Source organism: Orcinus orca, chromosome 15 (assembly GCF_937001465.1).
Source record: "Orcinus orca chromosome 15, mOrcOrc1.1, whole genome shotgun sequence".
Taxonomy (NCBI): domain Eukaryota; kingdom Metazoa; phylum Chordata; class Mammalia; order Artiodactyla; family Delphinidae; genus Orcinus; species Orcinus orca.
In genome coordinates, this window is record NC_064573.1 from 27,141,259 (window position 1) to 27,158,813 (window position 17,555).

General features: G+C 42.9%; 1 protein-coding gene across 1 annotated transcript in view; it reads left to right on the forward strand.

Annotated features, from left to right (window-relative positions):
• The first annotated feature begins 3,577 nt into the window (after positions 1-3,577).
• The window catches only part of PSTPIP2 (proline-serine-threonine phosphatase interacting protein 2), an 88,182-nt gene continuing 74,204 nt past the window's right edge, over positions 3,578-17,555 (forward strand). The window contains exon 1 of the mRNA XM_033421339.2: positions 3,578-3,682. Within this exon, the coding sequence (XP_033277230.1) occupies positions 3,650-3,682 (33 nt within the window). The 5' untranslated portion in view covers positions 3,578-3,649. The remainder of the gene's footprint in view (positions 3,683-17,555) is intronic.

The window sequence follows — 17,555 nt, forward strand, 5'->3', positions numbered from 1 at the left end:
GCAGAGACGAGAAGAAAGCAGTGATTCAAGAAGGAACAGCTAAGAGGAATTGGTGGAGGGGAGGAAGAGGAATGCAGACCGGTTTTTTTAAAGTGTGAAGGAAAATTGGTGATTTTAGTGGGCATTTGTTATTTTTGCCGCTCATCATCCATTTATCCTATTTCAGGGAAAAGATCCCTATTTCCTTCTGGGGAAGCCTCCTTTTTCTCCATAACTTCTGGAAAACAATTTGACAGTTTTATTTCAAAACCTTAAAAATGTTTATATTATTTAACCTGTAATGCAACTATGAGGAATTTTTTTTGAGGTATAGTTGATTTTCAGTGCTAATTTCTGCTGTACAGCAAAGTGATTCAGTTATACGTATATATACATTCTTTTTTAAAATATTCTTTTCCATTATGGTTTATCATAGGATATTGAATATAGTTCCCTGTGCTACATAGTAGGACCTTGTTGTTTATCCATTCCATATATAACAGCTTACATCCACTAGCCCCAGCCTCCCACTCCATCCCTCCCCCAAACCCCTCCCCCTTGGCAACCACAAGTCTGTTCTCTATGTCCATGAGTCTGTTTCTGTTTCATAGATAGGTTCATTTGTGTCATTTAGATTCCACATATAAGTGATATCATATATTTGTCTTTTTCTGACGTATTTCACTTAGTATGATAATCTCTAGTTAGATCCACGTTGCTGAAAATGGCATTTATTTCATTCTTTTTTATGGCTGAGTCATATTCCATTGTATATATGTACCACATCTTCTTTATCCATTCATCTGTCCATGGACATTTAGGTTGTTTCCATATCTTGGCTATTGTGAACAGTGCTGCTATGAACATTCCATTATGAAGAATTTTAACAAAAATTTATATGAAAGATATCACAGTAATATTTCTAAAAGCATTAAGAAAATGCTAAGGAAGTATTGATATATCCACTTGATAGGAAATTACACAAAAGTTAAAAAATGACACTGAAGATTTTTCTTTTTAATTTTGGGGAGATTTGAAATAAACTCACCTTGTATAAATTCAGAGGTCCAGAGGGCATGAAGAAAAGTAGGTCTTCCCGCCTATGCCCCTCTGCCCCATCCCCCTATCAAAGAAACCCATTTAAAACGTGTGTCTATTCTTTTTCCTCCACACCCAATGGCAGTTTGTTTTGCTTTTTTTTCCCACTTAATAGCTGTTGATTGTCCCATATCAAAACACAGCTTCCTCGCTTTTTTAATGCTTGAATATGATTTCATTGTATAGCAGTATCACAATCTATTGAGCTAGTTCTCCACTGATGACATTTAGTTCTTTAAAATCTTTGGCAGAATAACCATGCTGTTACAAATAACTGTACATACTTCACTTGGCACACATAAGGATATTTGGAGGGTAAATTCTTCAACATGGAATTGTTGGGTCAAAACACAGGAGCATTTAGGGAATTCCCTGGCACTGCAGTGGTTAGGACTCTGCTTTCACTGCTGAGGGTGTAGGTTCAATTCCTGGTCAGGAACAATCTTGCAAGATCCTGCAAGCCTCGCGGCCCAAAAATAAATAAATAAATAAATTAATTAATTAATTAAAAAAAGCATTTAAAAATTTGATGACATGGCCAAATTTCTCTTCACAGAGACTTTCAATTTTTACATGAAAGAGTATCTGTCTTGTTTGGCCCGCACCAGGTGCTATCAAACTTTGTTAGGAAAAGTGTGTTAAAGGACTTTAGAAAATACTAATGAAATGTTAAGTTACAAAAGCAAAACTCAAAATTTTATGTACAGTAAGAGCTCAATCATGCAAATGTATATTATTGGAAGAGATGCCAAAACATTAATAGTGGTTTATCTTAAATGTATTGATCATTAAACTTCATCATTCCATTGTTGCTGTAGTAGTGTTATTTAATTTCATTAGTAAAATGTCCCCAAGTTGTTATAGACCCTTGGATATAGTACAGATACTACTTGTCTTTTTACTCCCAACACCTGTCCAGGTGATGAGGTTATTAATAAATGAATGAATGAGGAATATTTTCTGGCAGCGCGGACAACCATTTGCAATTTGCAATCTTGCCACCGGGTGGTGGAAGAGAGTTAAAATCCAGGGGACTGGGCTTGAGCCACGAAAATCAAATACAATGTTCCGTGAGATGTTAAAAAAAAATGTTAAAAATGAAAACTTAGACAATTAGAATTGTATTTAAAATATTTGTTGCAAAATATTCAAAACTCCCAGGAAAAAGCTTTGATGCTGCCTGTGGCACTGCAGCGTCTTTCATTTCCCTAGTTGTCACTATTTCTTACCCCTCCTGCTGTTTAGCCTGTCCCCCTGGTGCCCTCTGTGGCCTCTGCTGCCCTTTATGATGCTGTCAGGCTTCCCTTTCTTCCTTCTAACCTAACTGCTTTACAAAGAGATGAACAACAAGATGAATGAATGCATGTCCTCGGAGTGACCCAGGGTTGGAGGCCACCCCTCTATCCTTGTTGCGATGACTCTACTGGTGGGATTTCATCACAGGGGAGGGGGCTAGGTATTACCAGGCAGAATCTTCCAGCTGTCCTTCATATCACCCCAGCAATTGTCCTTTCGCTCTGGACCAAGCTAGAACCTGCTCAGAGGCAAAGCTTGCCTCTCCAGGCATGAGGTTCTGGGCTGGCACCCTTGACCTTCATCCTCCCCTCCTTGAATGGATCTGTCCCAGAAATGGCCTCTATCCTGGGCTCTGATTCTGTTTGGAAGAGCTGTAACCGAGCTCTTCATACCTTAAATACGCTGTGATCTTGGTCAAGTCAGTCAGCCTCTGGGCTTCAGTTTTGGTTCAGGGCATGTAGCACAGGGCAGTACTTTGTCCCAGAGTGCCGCATTACTACAAAGCCCGGATGGGTCTGACTTGCCCTGGGTTATGTTTATGAGTGTGTTATGTTACGAAAGTGGAGGGAGAGGACGGAAGTTCGGGCTCCTACTTCTGGAATGGGATTGGTGGAAAAGGGTATTGGGTCTGGGTCCTAAGATGCGGAAGGGTCGCGAGGAGCTGAGTTCCCGGATGCCTTATAAGGACCCCACTGAGGGACCTAGAGTCAAGCGGAAACAGTATCAGTGATGTTTCCATGACTTTGAGACTAAACCGTGCTTGCCTGTCTGTGGTGGGCGCCTCTGGGGTCCTGCACTTGACTAGATGAAGCGTCCACACCTGACGCGGCCGCTAGCATTGTCAGTGCTCAGGCTTCACAGAGCCGACGCGCTGTCCCCGCGACCACCTCCGATCCGGCGGGGGCTCCTTCCACCACCGCGCAAGCCTGGATTTCTCCGTGAGGAATTGGGTCGAGGGAGGAGAGGGCTTGTGGGCAGGAACGGAGCCGAATTTGGGGAGGCGACAGGACCGGTTCCTTCCAATCCTTAAAGGCCTCCCGAAGGAGGGGGAATGTAGGGCTGACTAACTGAAGGCTGACGCCGCAGGGCCCTAACCCGCGGGCAGTCCCTCCGTTACGCGCGGGACGAGTGCGGCGTGCCGGGTGCTAGCGGCGCGGGGCGGGGCTGCGCGGGGCAGGCGCGGGGGCGGGACTCGGGGGCGGGACGCGCCGCTGGCCCTGACAGTCCGCGTCGCAGCGCGCCTGCTCTGGCTTTCTCCTCTCCTCGCGCGCCGGCCATGACGGGCTCACTGTTCAAGGGGAACTTTTGGGTAAGTCGGCGGGGTAAGCGACCCATCGCCGGGCTCGGGAACGGGGGCTCCGAGGGGAGACGTGGGCGCCTGCCCAGTGCTCCGGGGCAGAACGCGAGGGGAGGCACCGCCGCCGGCCCCTCTCTGCGCTTCCCCCAGCCCACCGCGCGCCCGCGGGTCCCCGGGATCCGGTTCCTAGGCTCCCCCTCGGCCGCCCGCGCCCCCGGACACTCCTGGCGGGTGTAGCCTTAGAGTCGGGACATTACCCCCTCATCTCATGGGGAAACCGAGACCCAAAAGGAGGAGTCACCCGTCCGGGGAGAGTCGCCGGTGGCCCCTGAGGCTGCGCTGTGAGCGGATTTGGGGGGACGTGGGGCGCAGAACGTGGGGTGAACTTCGCCAGGCTGATCGGCTTTTCCAGGTCCGCTGAAACGTACAGCCTGTCCGAGCCCCATTAGCTCCCAGCTCGCCCCGGCAGACAACCCTAGAGGTGTTATCTAGCAGAAGCTTTGCCGGGTTCTGCAGCTCCGCTTCCTGAGCCTCTCCCTGTCTTTGCCCCCGCCCAGGGGGAGGTCGGTGCGTGTGTGAGACCCTGCGAGGTGGTGGGGACATCTGAGCCCGAGGACGGGCCCAACCAGGAGGCAGCAGTTCTGCCTGCCCCTCTCCCTCTGTCCAGTCGTCTTTCCCCCTTCATCTGACTGCGCAGGTGCCCCTCAAGGGTCTGTACCCCCTCATTCGGAGGAACCGCCCTCATCCCTTTAAGGCAGGAGCAGAAAGTCAGCACGTCTCCAGACTGACCCACTGCTGCCAAGCCGCCCCAGCTCCTTACTTGAGACCCTGATTGTCCCCCATTCAGCCTCATAGCTGCTTAGCAGGTTCCTGGCCCCTATCTAAAGCTGCTGGGTAGAGAAACCTGGCCCTGTAACCTTCGGGACACAGGTTAGACCCTGCTTTGTGAAGTCCCTTTTCCTGGAGATTTTGAGGTTCTCCTGGGACACTGCCCACCTGTAGGGTGCAGCTCACCGCCCCCACCCCCCACCCCCCTCAGCTTCACAGAGAAGGTGAACAACCTCGCAGCTGTCCCCTTGAAGAGGCCTGGGAGTTCTTCGGGTAGAATAAAGGACTTCTGGGTCCCATGACAGGCATTGTGGGAAAAAGCAGGGTACAGAGACCTGCCTTTCTTCCCCTCAAAGTGTAACACTCTCCCGATTTGGATTCCTTTTATTTCCTTTTCTTCTCTGATTGCTGTGGCTAAAACTTCCAAAACTATGTTGAATAAGAGTGGTGAGAGTGGGTAACCTTGTCTTGTTCCTGATCTTAGTGGAAATGCTTTCAGTTTTTCACCATTGAGGATGATGTTGGCTGTGGGTTTGTCATATATGGCCTTTATTATGTTGAGGAAAGTTCCCTCTATGCCTACTTTCTGCAGGGTTTTTATCATAAATGGGTGTTGAATTTTGTTGAAAGCTTTCTCTGCATCTATTGAGATGATCATATGGTTTTTCTCCTTCAATTTGTTAGTATGGTGTATCACATTGATTGATTTGCATATATTGAAGAATCCTTGCATTCCTGGAATAAACCCCACTTGATCATGGTGTATGATCCTTTTAATGTGCTGTTGGATTCTGTTTGCTAGTATTTTGTTGAGGATTTTTGCATCTATGTTCATCAGTGATATTGGCCTGTAGTTTTCTTTCTTTGTGACATCCTTGTCTGGTTTTGGTATCAAGGTGATGGTGGCCTCGTAGAATGAGTTTGGGAGTGTTCCTCCCTCTGCTATATTTTGCAAGAGTTTGAGAAGGATAGGTGTTAGCTCTTACAAAAAAACAAACAACCCAATCCAAAAATGGGCAGAAGACCTAAATAGACATTTCTCCAAAGAAGATATACAGACTGCCAACAAACACATGAAAGAATGCTCAACATCATTAATCATTAGAGAAATGCAAATCAAAACTACAATGAGATATCATCTCACACCAGTCAGAATGGCCATCATCAAAAAATCTAGAAACAATAAATGCTAGAGAGGGTGTGGAGAAAAGGGAACACTCTTGCACTGCTGGTGGGAATGTGAATTGGTACAGCCACTATGGAGAACAGTATGGAGGTTCCTTAAAAAACTACAAACAGAACTACCATATGACCCAGCAATCCCACTACTGGGCATATACCCTGAGAAACCCATAATTCAAAAAGAGTCATGTACCAAAATGTTCATTGCAGCTCTATTTACAATAGCCCGGAGATGGAAACAACCTAAGTGTCCATCATCGGATGAATGGATAAAGAAGACGTGGCACATATATGCAATGGAATATTACTCAGCCATAAAAAGAAATGAAATTGAGCTATTTGTAATGAGGTGGATAGACCTAGAGTCTGTCATACAGAGTGAAGTAAGTCAGAAAGAGAAAGACAAATACTGTATGCTAACACATATGTATGGAATTTAAGAAAAAAGAAATGTCATGAAGAACCTAGGGGTAAGACAGGAATAAAGACACAGACCTACTAGAGAATGGACATGAGGATATGGGGAGGGGGAAGGGTAAGCTGTGACAAAGTGAGAGAGAGGCATGGACATATATACACTACCAAACGTAAGGTAGATAGCTAGTGGGAAGCAGCCGCATAGCACAGGGAGATCAGCTCAGTGCTTTGTGACCACCTGGAGGGGTGGGATAGGGAGGGTGGGAGGGAGGGAGATGCAAGAGGGAAGAGATATGGGAACATATGTATATGTAAAACTGATTCACTTTGTTGTAAAGTAGAAACTAACTCACCATTGTAAAGCAATTATATTCCAATAAAGATGTAAGAAAAAATAAAAAATTTTAAAAAATAATAATGTAACACGCAGTTTTCAGATCTCTGCTCAGTGTCTTCTCTTCAGGGAAGCCTTTCCTGACTGCACCCAATAGCACATGTTCTGTTCCTTCATAGCATTTGTCAGTTTATGGTTTTGAGTTTGGGGCCTACAAGCATGTGAGCACCTTGTGGACAGCTATTGTGCTGGCTTTCAATGCCACTGCCCCTTGCACAGGCTGATGCCAGTAGGTTCTCAGCAAATAGTGGTTGAATGAGTACAGTGGATCTGTAAGGCTGACAGGGTATGTAGTGGGGTGAGAGCTGCGGCCTCCATCCTCAGAGGTCTCCCAGGCCATAGGAAGGCAGCCCCCCAGCTGCTCCCAGTGCAGACTTGCAGGAGTGGTTGGGGGAGGGGGGAGACGTGAGATCTGTGTTGGGAGTTAGAGGTAGGGTGAAGGTCCAAGGCAGAGAAATTTCTGGGTTTTTACTTTCTTTTTTTCCCCTCTGAGCTTTTACTTTCAGAAGATATGAGATCCTGAGAGATAGTTTGCAAAGATATCTTCCATCTCTAATTTCCTATACTTTATGTCAAATAATAAAAACAGTAATAGCTAATATTACTGTGTATAGAGTCTGTGGCAAGCACTGTTCTAAACACTTTACACATACCACTCATTAAGTCTCACAACTACCCTTACTGAGTATCCCATTTTACAGATGAGGAAACTGAGAGGCAGACAGGTTAAGCAACATTCCCCAAGTTTGTAGAGCTATTAAATAGTGGAGCAGGACTCTGCATAGACCTGCCCTCCTTCAGCTCCAACCATGAGCTCCTGGGAGGTTTGCACTGGCTCCCACCATCCACTGAGCCCCCAGAACTGCGATGGTGCTTTGCATGTGGATGCTCAGGAATCGGGGAGATGGGACAGTCAGCCTGGATTTGGGAGAAAAGGGGCAGAAGGGAAACTGTTGGAGACCTCAGGGGCTGCCTGCGATGCTCTCACACTCTCAGGGGTGGGGGTGGGGAGCAAGGCTGTTGTTATCACTGAGGAGATGGCAATAACTTTCATGCTTCAAGGACAAGAAGGTTGTGATTACATAAGGTAGAAAACTTTGGAAACAAGGTGGGTATCAGTTGAGTGAATTTAATAAATATTTAAGAAAATACCTTCTCTGTATAGAGGTGGCATTTGCAGCGGTTAAGGCCATACTCTTGGGTTGAAGGTAGATTCCTCATTAGGAAGCCGGCAGGGAGGGTGGGCTTTGGTCTTGAATGCGTGTCCTCAGGGATGTAGAGGGCAAAGGGGTCAGGGGATGGGAGAGTCTAGCAGGAGTGAAGAAAACTGGGCCAGGGGTAGAAAGGGTCTGTTCCAGGATGGAAATCACAGGGAAGGGACAGGAGGAGACAGATGAGAGGAATGGCAGAGGGTAGAAGAAGTCAGAGCCACAGCACAGGGTCACCAATTGAAGCTGGGCAGTAGGAGAGAGGAAAGGAGAGCTTGAAGGAAGCTGTGTGTAAGGTGAACAGGAAAATGAGTTGCGGACCCCAGAAATAAGGAAGTCAGATGAGGAACTGGTTTGTGGGGAGGGAAGGAAGAGGAAGCAGAAGCGGTATTGACAATAGGCAGGCCAGGAGCATCCTGAACCCCCCCACCCGGCCCCCAACCCCCAGGACCATGCCAGGGTTGCTGGATATGGGGAGGTCTTGGGGAAGGAACAGGGTGCCAGACAGCAAGGTTTGGGGGTATTTTAGTATTTTAACAACCAGTACAAACACGTCAGTGAGTGTGCTCTGATGTCAACATTCTGGGTTTGAGGGGCTGGTGGAGATGGCCCCAGTACCTTGGAAAGGGTGTCCAAGCAAGAGAGTGCACGGAACAGCATAACGTGCAGAAGCAGAGACTGTGAGGTGGCCTGGCCAGGTTTGAATCCTGGGTCTGCCCCTTGTAGCTGGGTGACCTTGGGCAGATTACTTCAACTCCCATACTCAGTTTTTCCATGTAGAAAAATGAGAACAATACCAATGTCTACGCTCTAGGACTGTTGTGAGGATTAAATCAGAGTTTCGTACGTGCCTGGCGCATAGTGAGCACTTGTGATTGTCAACTATTATCAGCACAGAGGTGACAAAGGAAATGGGTGACAGTTACTCGAGGAGAAAGAATCTAGAGATAAGAGGTCCCCAGAGAAGCACTCTTGGTGACTACCTGTATTTTGGCAGGAAGAGAGAGGGGTCAGAGAAAGACAGGCAGAGATGTAGGGATTCAACCCTCACAGGAGCCATCACAGGGCCAGCAGAGGAATGTTCCATGGAAGCTGAGAGACCCATGGTTAAATTACGTAGATGTTCCTGAAAAGGTATAAGTCCGCGCATACTTTACAAATAATCTTATTCAAATGCCCCATGGAGAGTTTAGTTAAAGGAACCTTTAGGTGGATTTGTTTGAAAAGAGAATACTCAAGTGTTCTTTAGAACTGGGATCGTCCCCAACCAAGTTTGCCTGACTTGGACACAACGCCTGTGTGCTGTTTCCCTCCCAGCAGTCATGTGGCTAAGTGGTGCTGTTATTTATTCTGGTTAATGTTGGTGGTACCTTCTCGGAATAAGACGGGGACCATGGATGTGGTTTCCAGGGCTCCAGGGAAGGAGGCCGCAGAGGGAAAGTCCCAGCCTTTGGCCTGTGATCCATGTAGCCGTGCACAGGTGACTGTAGAACCTGCTCCAGAAGAGCAAGATGTCCTGCCACAGGAGAGCCCCACATTCCTCACAAGGGTGTGAGGCCCAGCCTGACCCTGTTTGTCCTCTAGACCCTTATATTTTGACCTGGTCTTCCTGATTCTTACGGCTCTTGGCCCAGACCAGCTTCCTACTGTCTGTCCTGCACTCTTCCCACCCCAACACCTGCAGTGGGTGTGGCCTCTCTCCTCTGCCTGGTGAGTGACCAGGGGAAGGAGCTTGCTCATTGCCCCTGGCCACCCAGGGCTGTCCCTCTGCTTCAAACCTCTGGCCACTTTGGAATCTGGTCATTCTGGGTATTACCAGAGCTTGAGCTGGTGCTGCATCTGGCTTTGCTCCTTGACTTTTCTCTATACAGTATGGGAGGGTGCTTTTTTTCTTAAATAAACAAAGAAGAAAACAGGTTATCACACCATGTGGTTTTTTTTTTTTTTTGCTGTACGCAGGCCTCTCACTGTTGTGGCCTCTCCCATTGCGGAGCACAGGCTCCAGACGCGCAGGCTCAGCGGCCATGGCTCACGGGCCCAGCCGCTACGCGGCATGTGGGGTCTTCCCAGACTGGGGCACGAACCCATGTCCCCTGTATCGGCAGGCGGACTCTCAACCACTGCGCCACCAGGGAAGCCCCCCATGTGCTTTTCTTTTTTTTTTTTTTTTCCCCATGTGCTATTTCATACAATGTATAGGCTGTTGCTTTTCTTTTTTAATCCTCTCCCTTGGAAACCAGTCCCTAGAAACACACCAGGAGGGCTATTGTCCTGCCTGGTGGCAAAATGCAAGGCAAAGTCATTGACGATTGCCCCCTCCAGTTCATTCTTCCTAGAGCACCCACTGGGGTCTATCTTTAAAATAATTATCAAAATCCTTTTTTCTTGTTTTAGCTTCTTTAAAATTTAATAAGAGGCATGGGACCTACCTTCTAAGGCAAATACGAAATTCTTATTGAAATATATAAAACAAAATCTGAACAAGTAAAGAGGAAACAAAAGTTTGTTAACAAGCCTTAAAAAAATCTAGATGATGCAAGCACATTCTTTAAATATCCAAATATTTCCAAAAGGCTTATAATGAAAAACAATATAAACATTATTTATGTTATCACAGCATGTAAAGATTGCTTTATTTTGTTTGTTTGTTTTTTGGCCGCACGGCTTGTGGGATCTTAGTTCCCCCCACCAGGGATTGAACCCTGACCCACAGCAGTGAAAGCATGGAGTCCTAACCACTGGACCACGAGGGAATTCCCACAGCATGTAAAGATTGTTTAGTTTAAAGCTAAGTAGTATATTATGATTAGACCTCCATTCTTATCCTTCCTGGACTTTCTTTTTTTTTTTTAATTTAATTTAATTTATTTTTTTATAGAGCAGGTTCTTATTAGTCATCAATTTTATACACATCAGTGTATACATGTCAATCCCAATCGCCCAATTCAGCACACCACCATCCCCACCCACCCGCAGCTTTCCCCACTTGGTGTCCATACGTTTGTTTTCTACATCTGTGTCTCAGCTTCTGCCCTGTAAACCGGTTCATCTGTACCATTGTTCTAGGTTCCACATACATGCGTTAATATATGATATTTGTTTTTCTCTTTCTGACTTCCTTCACTGTCTGTGACAGTCTCTAGATCCATCCATGTCTCAACAAATGACTCAATTTCATTCCTTTTTATGGCTGAGTAATATTCCATTGTATATATGTACCACAACTTCTTTATCCATTCATCTGTCGATGGACATTAAGGTTGCTTCCATGACCTGGCTGTTGTCAATAGTGCTGCAATGAACATTGGGGTGCATGCGTCTTTTTATATTATGGTTTTCTCTGGGTATATGTCTAGTAGTGGGATTGCTGGATCATATGGTAATTCCATTTTTAGTTTTTTAAGGAACCTCCATACTGCTCTCCATAGTGGCTGTATCAATTTATATTCCCACTAACAGTGCAAGAGGGTTCCCTTTTCTCCACACCCTCTCCAGCATTTGTTGTTTGTCGATTTTCTGATGATGCCCATTCTAACTGGTGTGAGGTGATACCTCATTGTAGGTTTGATTTTCATTTCTCTAGTAATTAGTGATGTTGAGCAGCTTTTCATGTGCTTCTTGGCCATCTGTATGTCTTCTTTGGAGAAATGCCTATTTAGGTCTTCTGCCCATTTTTGCATTGGGTTGTTTGTTTCTTTAATATTGAGCTGCATGAGCTGTTTATATATTTTGGAGATTAATCCATTGTCCGTTGATTCGTTTGCAACTATTTTCTCCCATTCTGAGGATTGTCTTTTCGTCTTGTTTATGGTTTCCTTTGCTGTGCAAAAGCTTTTAAGTTTCATTAGGTCCCATTTGTTTATTTTTGTTTTTATTTCCATTACTCTAGGAGGTGGATCATAAAAGATCTTGCTGTGATTTATGTCAAAGAGTGTTCTTTCTATGTTTTCCTCTAAGAGTTTTATAGTGTCCAATCTTACATTTAGGTCTCGAATCCATTTTGAGTTTATTTTTGTGTATGGTGTTAGGGAGTGTTCTAATTTCATTCTTTTCCATGTAGCTGTCCAGTTTTCCCAGCACCACTTATTGAAGAGACTGTCTTTTCTCCATTGTATATCCTTGCCTCCTTTGTCATAGATTAGTTGACCATAGGTAAGTGGGTTTATCTCTGGGCTTTCTATCTTGTTCCATTGATCTATCCTTCTGTTTTTGTGCCAGTACCATATTGTCTTGATTACTGTAGCTTTGTAGTATAGTCTGAAGTCAGGGAGTCTGATTCCTCCAGCTCCGTTTTTTTCCCTCAAGACTGCTTTGGCTATTCGGGGTCTTTTGTGTCTCCATACAAATTTTAAGATTTTTTGTTCTACTTCTGTAAAAAATGCCATTGGTAATTTGATAGGGATTGCATTGAATCTGTAGATTGCTTTGGGTAGTATAGTCATTATCACAATATTGATTCTTCCAATCCAAGAACATGGTATATCTCTCCATCTGTTGGTATCATCTTTAATTTCGTTCATCAGTGTCTTATAGTTTTCTGCATACAGGTCTTTTGTTTCCCTAGGTAGGTTTATTCCTAGGTATTTTATTCTTTTTGTTGCAATGGTAAATGGGAGTGTTTCCTTAATTTCTCTGTCAGATTTTTCATCATTAGTGTATAGGAATGCAAGAGATTTCTGTGCATTAATTTTGTATCCCGCAACTTTACCAAATCATTGATTAGCTCTAGTAGTTTTCTGGTGGCATTTTTAGGATTCTCTATGTATAGTATCATGTCATCTGCAAACAGTGACAGTTTTACTTCTTCTTTTCCAATTTGTATTCCTTTTATGTCTTTTTCTTCTCTGATTGCTGTGGCTAGGACTTCCAAAACTATGTTGAATACTAGTGGTGAGAGTGGACATCCTTGTCTTGTTCCTGATCTTAGAGGAAATGCTTTCAGTTTTTCACCATTGAGAATGATGTTTGCTGTGGGTTTGTCGTATATAGCCTTTATTATATTGAGGTAGGTTCCCTCTATGCCCACTTTCTGTAGAGCTTTTATCATAGATGGGTGTTGAATTTTGTCAAAAGCTCTTTCTGCATCTATTGTGATGATCATATGGATTTTATTCTTCAATTTGTTAATATGGGGTATCACATTGATTGATTTGCACATATTGAAGAATCCCTGGGATAAATCCCACTTGATCATGGTGTATGATCCTTTTAATGTGTTGTTGGATTTCTGTTTGCTAGTATTTTGTTGAGGATTTTTGCATCTATATTCATCAGTGATATTGGTCTGTAATTTTCTTTTTTTGTAGTATCTTTGTCTGGTTTTGGTATCAGGGTGATGGTGGCCTCATAGAATGAATTTGGGAGTGTTCCTTCCTCTGCAATTTTTTGGAAGAGTTTGAGAAGGATGGGTGTTAGCTCTTCTCTAAATGTTTGATAGAATTCACCTGTGAAGCCATGTGGTCATGGACTTTTGTTTGTTGGAAGATTTTTAATCACAGTTTCAATTTCCTTTTCTGTAATTGGTCTGTTCATATTTTCTATTTCTTCCTGGTTCAGTCTTGGAAGGTTATACCTTTCTTAAGAATTTGTCCATTTCTTCTAGGTTGTCCAATTTATTGGCATAGAGTTGCTTGTAGTAGTGTCTTAGGATGCTTTGCATTTCTGCAGTGTCTGTTGTAACTTCTCCTTTTTCATTTCTAATTTTATTGATTTGAGTTCTCTCCCTCTTTTTCTTGATGAATCTGGCTAATGGTTTATCAATTTTATCTTCTCAAAGAACGAACTTTTATTTTTATTGATCTTTGCTATTGTTTTCTTTGTTTCTATTTCATTTATTTCTGCTCTGATCTTTATGATTTCTTTCCTTCTACTAACTTTGGGTTTTGTTTGTTCTTCTTTCTCTAGTCCCTTTAAGTGTAAGGTTAGATGGTTTATTTGAGATTTTTCTTGTTTCTTGAGGTAGGCTTGTATAGCTATAAACTTCCCTCTTAGAACTGCTTTTGCTGCATCCCATAGGTTTTGGATTATCGTGTTTTCATTGTCATTTGTCTCTAGATATTTTTTGATTTCCTCTTTGATTTCTTCAGTGATCTCTTGGTTATTTAGTAACGTATTGTTTAGCCTCCATGTGTTTGTGTTTTTTATGTTTTTTTCCTTGTAATTCATTTCTAATCTCATAGTGTTGTGGTCAGAAAAGATGCTTGATGTGATTTCAATTTTCTTAAATTTACTGAGGCTTGATTTGTGACCCAAGATGTGATCTATCCTGGAGAATGTTCCATGTGCACTTGAGAAGAAAGTGTAATCTGCTGTTTTTGGATGGAATGTCTTATAAATATCAATTAAATCTATCTGGTCTGTTGTGTCATTTAAAGCTGCTGTTTCCTTATATATTTTCATTTTGGTTGATCTGTCCATTGGTGTAAGTGAGGTGTTAAAGTCCCCCACTATTATTGTGTTACTGTCGATTTCCTCTTGTATAGTTGTTAGCAGTTGCCTTATGTATTGAAGTGTTCCTATTTTGGGTACATATATATTTATAATTGTTATATCTTCTTCTTGAATTGATCCCTTGATCATTATGTAGTGTCCTTCCTTGTTTTGTTCTTTATTTTAAAGTCTATTTTATCTGATATGAGTATTACTACTCCAGCTTCCTTTTGATTTCCGTTTGCATGGAATATCTTTTTCCATCCCCTCACTTTCAGTCTGTATATGTCCCTAGGTCTGAAGTGGGTCTCTTGGAGACAGCATATGTATGGGTCTTGTTTCTGTATCTATTCAGCGAGCCTGTGTCTTCTGGTTGGAGCATTTAATCCATTCACGTTTAAGGTAATTATCGATATGTATGTGCCTATGACCATTTTCTTAATTGTTTTGGGTTTGTTTTTGTAGGTTCTTTTCTTCTCTTGTGTTTCCCACTTAGAGAAGTTCCTTTAGCATTTGTTGTAGAGCTGGTTTGGTGGTGCTGATTTATCTTAGCTTTTGCTTGTCTGTAAAGCTTTTGATTTCTCTGTTGAATCCGAATGAGATTCTTGCCGGGTAGAGTAATCTTGGTTGTAGGTTCTTCCCTTTCATCACTTTAAGTATATCGTGCCACTCCCTTCTGGCTTGTAGAGTTTCTGCTGAGAAATCAGCTGTTAACCTTATGGGAGTTCCCTTGTATGTTATTTGTCATTTTTCCCTTGCTGCTTTCAATAATTTTTCTTTGTCTTTCATTTTTGCCAGTTTGATTAATATGTGTCTCGGCGTGTTTCTCCTTGGGTTTATCCTGTATGGGACTCACTGTGCTTACTGGACTTGGGTGGCTATTTCCTTTCCCATGTTAGGGAAGTTTTCGACTATAATCTCTTCAAATATTTTCTCTGGTCCTTTCTCTCTCTCTTCTCCTTCTGGGACCCCTATAATGCAAATGTTGTTGCATTCAGTGTTGTCCCAGAGGTCTCTTAGGCTGTCTTCATTTCTTTTCATTCTTTTTTCTTTATTCTGTTCCGTGGCAGTGAATTCCATAGTTCTGTCTTCCAGGTCACTTGTCGGTTCTTCTGCCTCAGTTATTCTGCTATTGATTCCTTCTAGTGTAGTTTTCATTTCAGTTATTATATTGTTCATCTCTGTTTGTTCTTTCATTCTTCTAGGTCTTTGTTAAACATTTCTTGCATCTTCTCGATCTTTGCCTCCATTCTTTTTCCGAGGTCCTGGATCATCTTCACTATCATTATTCTGACTTCTTTTTCTGGAAGGTGCCTATCTCTGCTTCATTTAGTTGTTTTTCTGGGGTTTTATCTTGTTCCTTCATCTGGTACATATCCCTCTGCCTTTTCCTCTTGTCTGTCTTTCTGTGAATGTGGTTTTTGTTCCACTGGCTGCAGGATTGTAGTTCTTCTTGCTTCTGCTGTCTGCTAGTGTTGGAGGGTCTCCTGCAGAGGCGGGGGATGGCTTTGGCTCACTGTGGGAACAAGGACACTGACAGCAGAAGTACTCTTCCTGGTTTTTCTAATTCCTGTTTTTGAGGGGACATTATTCATCTTTATCAGAGGCTTTTTTTTAATGCTCCACTGTATCAGGTTTTTTTTTTCCCCCCACAAACAGTTTATTCAGATTGGATTTACACAGTGAATGTAGAATTCTGAGTTTGGTGTCTCAGATACCCATTATGGGAACACATACACAGATAAATACACATAGTTAAAGTTAATTCTAAAGTCAGAAAGACTTGGTTTGTGCAAACTTGGTATAAGTGTAAATGGTTGCATGTTAATTTATGGATTTTTCTGGTAAAGGCAACTATAGGTGTCATCAGCCAGTGAAAGCAAAATATTGTTACTTCCAAATATATACAATATCCAAAGTACCTCTATTTGTACAGCTAATAGGTAATTTTGAAATTAATATTTGTAATTCTCATTTACTATCTCCTAAATGTAATCAGATTGTTTATTTTGGTACATGTTTTGTTACAGCATCAATATCATCTAAGTTTCAGTGTTAATGAAAAGGTCATCTGAGTAAGACGTGGCTGACATTTTTCTTTCCTCGCCTATGCTAGAAATCTCCAGCTTTGACAAAAAAGGAGCTTTAAGTAAGAGTAGGAGCTGTTGGTTAGCTTCATAGAATGATAGCCATTGTAATTTTTAAAAATATAGAACTATTAGAATTTTCCATCTAGATAAATGAGAATAATTAAGATATGGTTGCCAGGAATTTTAAAGCTCTTATATGTTGTGAAAATCCATGAAGACTGCAGAGCTATGTGATCTCACTCCAGAAAAGGCAGGCAGCAGGAAACCAGATACTTTGGACACCACTGTTCAAATAACTGCTGTGAGTCTCACAGCCTCCAACAAGGGCTTCGGAACCTCCCTCAGAATCAGGGGCTTCTTGCTTCTCAAACAGCATGCGTGTGAGGAAAGTAGGCAGAGTAGGCTTTTTAAAGACACAGTAGACTGTTGGCTTGTTTGTTTAAACTTGCTTTCTGGGACTAGCTGTATTACTTTGTGAGTTTTGGGCTGAAGGTTAGACAAAGGTTAAGCAGCGGATTTTAACACATGTGATAGGGGTTTGTTCTTCATGAGAAGAGGAAAGCTTTTCCCCGGTCGACCCTAATGCTCTTGCCTTAAATGCTTTACACTATTTGTATGTGTAAGGAGGCTCAGGGCAGCACAGAGCAACTTAAACCCCAGTGCATGAACCCGTAACATTCATGAGAATCTATCTTTGGGAACTGTTACATAGCCTCCCAGCTTACCGGTCAGATATGGCTGTTGCATTAGCACTAACCAAGTCATACTGGACTGCATTAGGGGATTAGAAACCAAGTGAAGACTTTCTTTTTTAACAGAAATGATCACAGCTAAATATTTGTGAAAGTAAAGCAAAAGAGTATTCTTAGGTGTTTAAATGCTATATTTCCTTACTGTTTTTTTTTTTCTTTTTTTAAAGGCTGCAATGATCTTAAACATTTTTTCATAGATCACTGTTCATTCTTTAAACATATTACTGTTTGTTTTTAGGGGTAGTTTCCAGTTTCAAGTGCTTTTATAAATCCCCAAGAATGGTAGTAAGTGCCACATACCTCAGTGACATCACTGTTTTTACAACTATATTTTAGGAGAGGGAGATACACACACACAGAATAAAAAATAAGAAAAGTTGTAGTGACAGAGGATGGCTGACCCTTGCCTCACACCCTCGGCATTCCCTCTGTGAGGTGCAGCCACACAAGACTACTTGCTGCACCCCAGGGGGATTGGGGGTCAGGGAGGTTGGTGGGAGGTGTTGCTTGGTTCCCTTCCCAAGCCTTTGCACTGACCTCTACTCCAGCCTCCAGGTCTTGGGGAGGAGACTTTCTCTGCAAGTC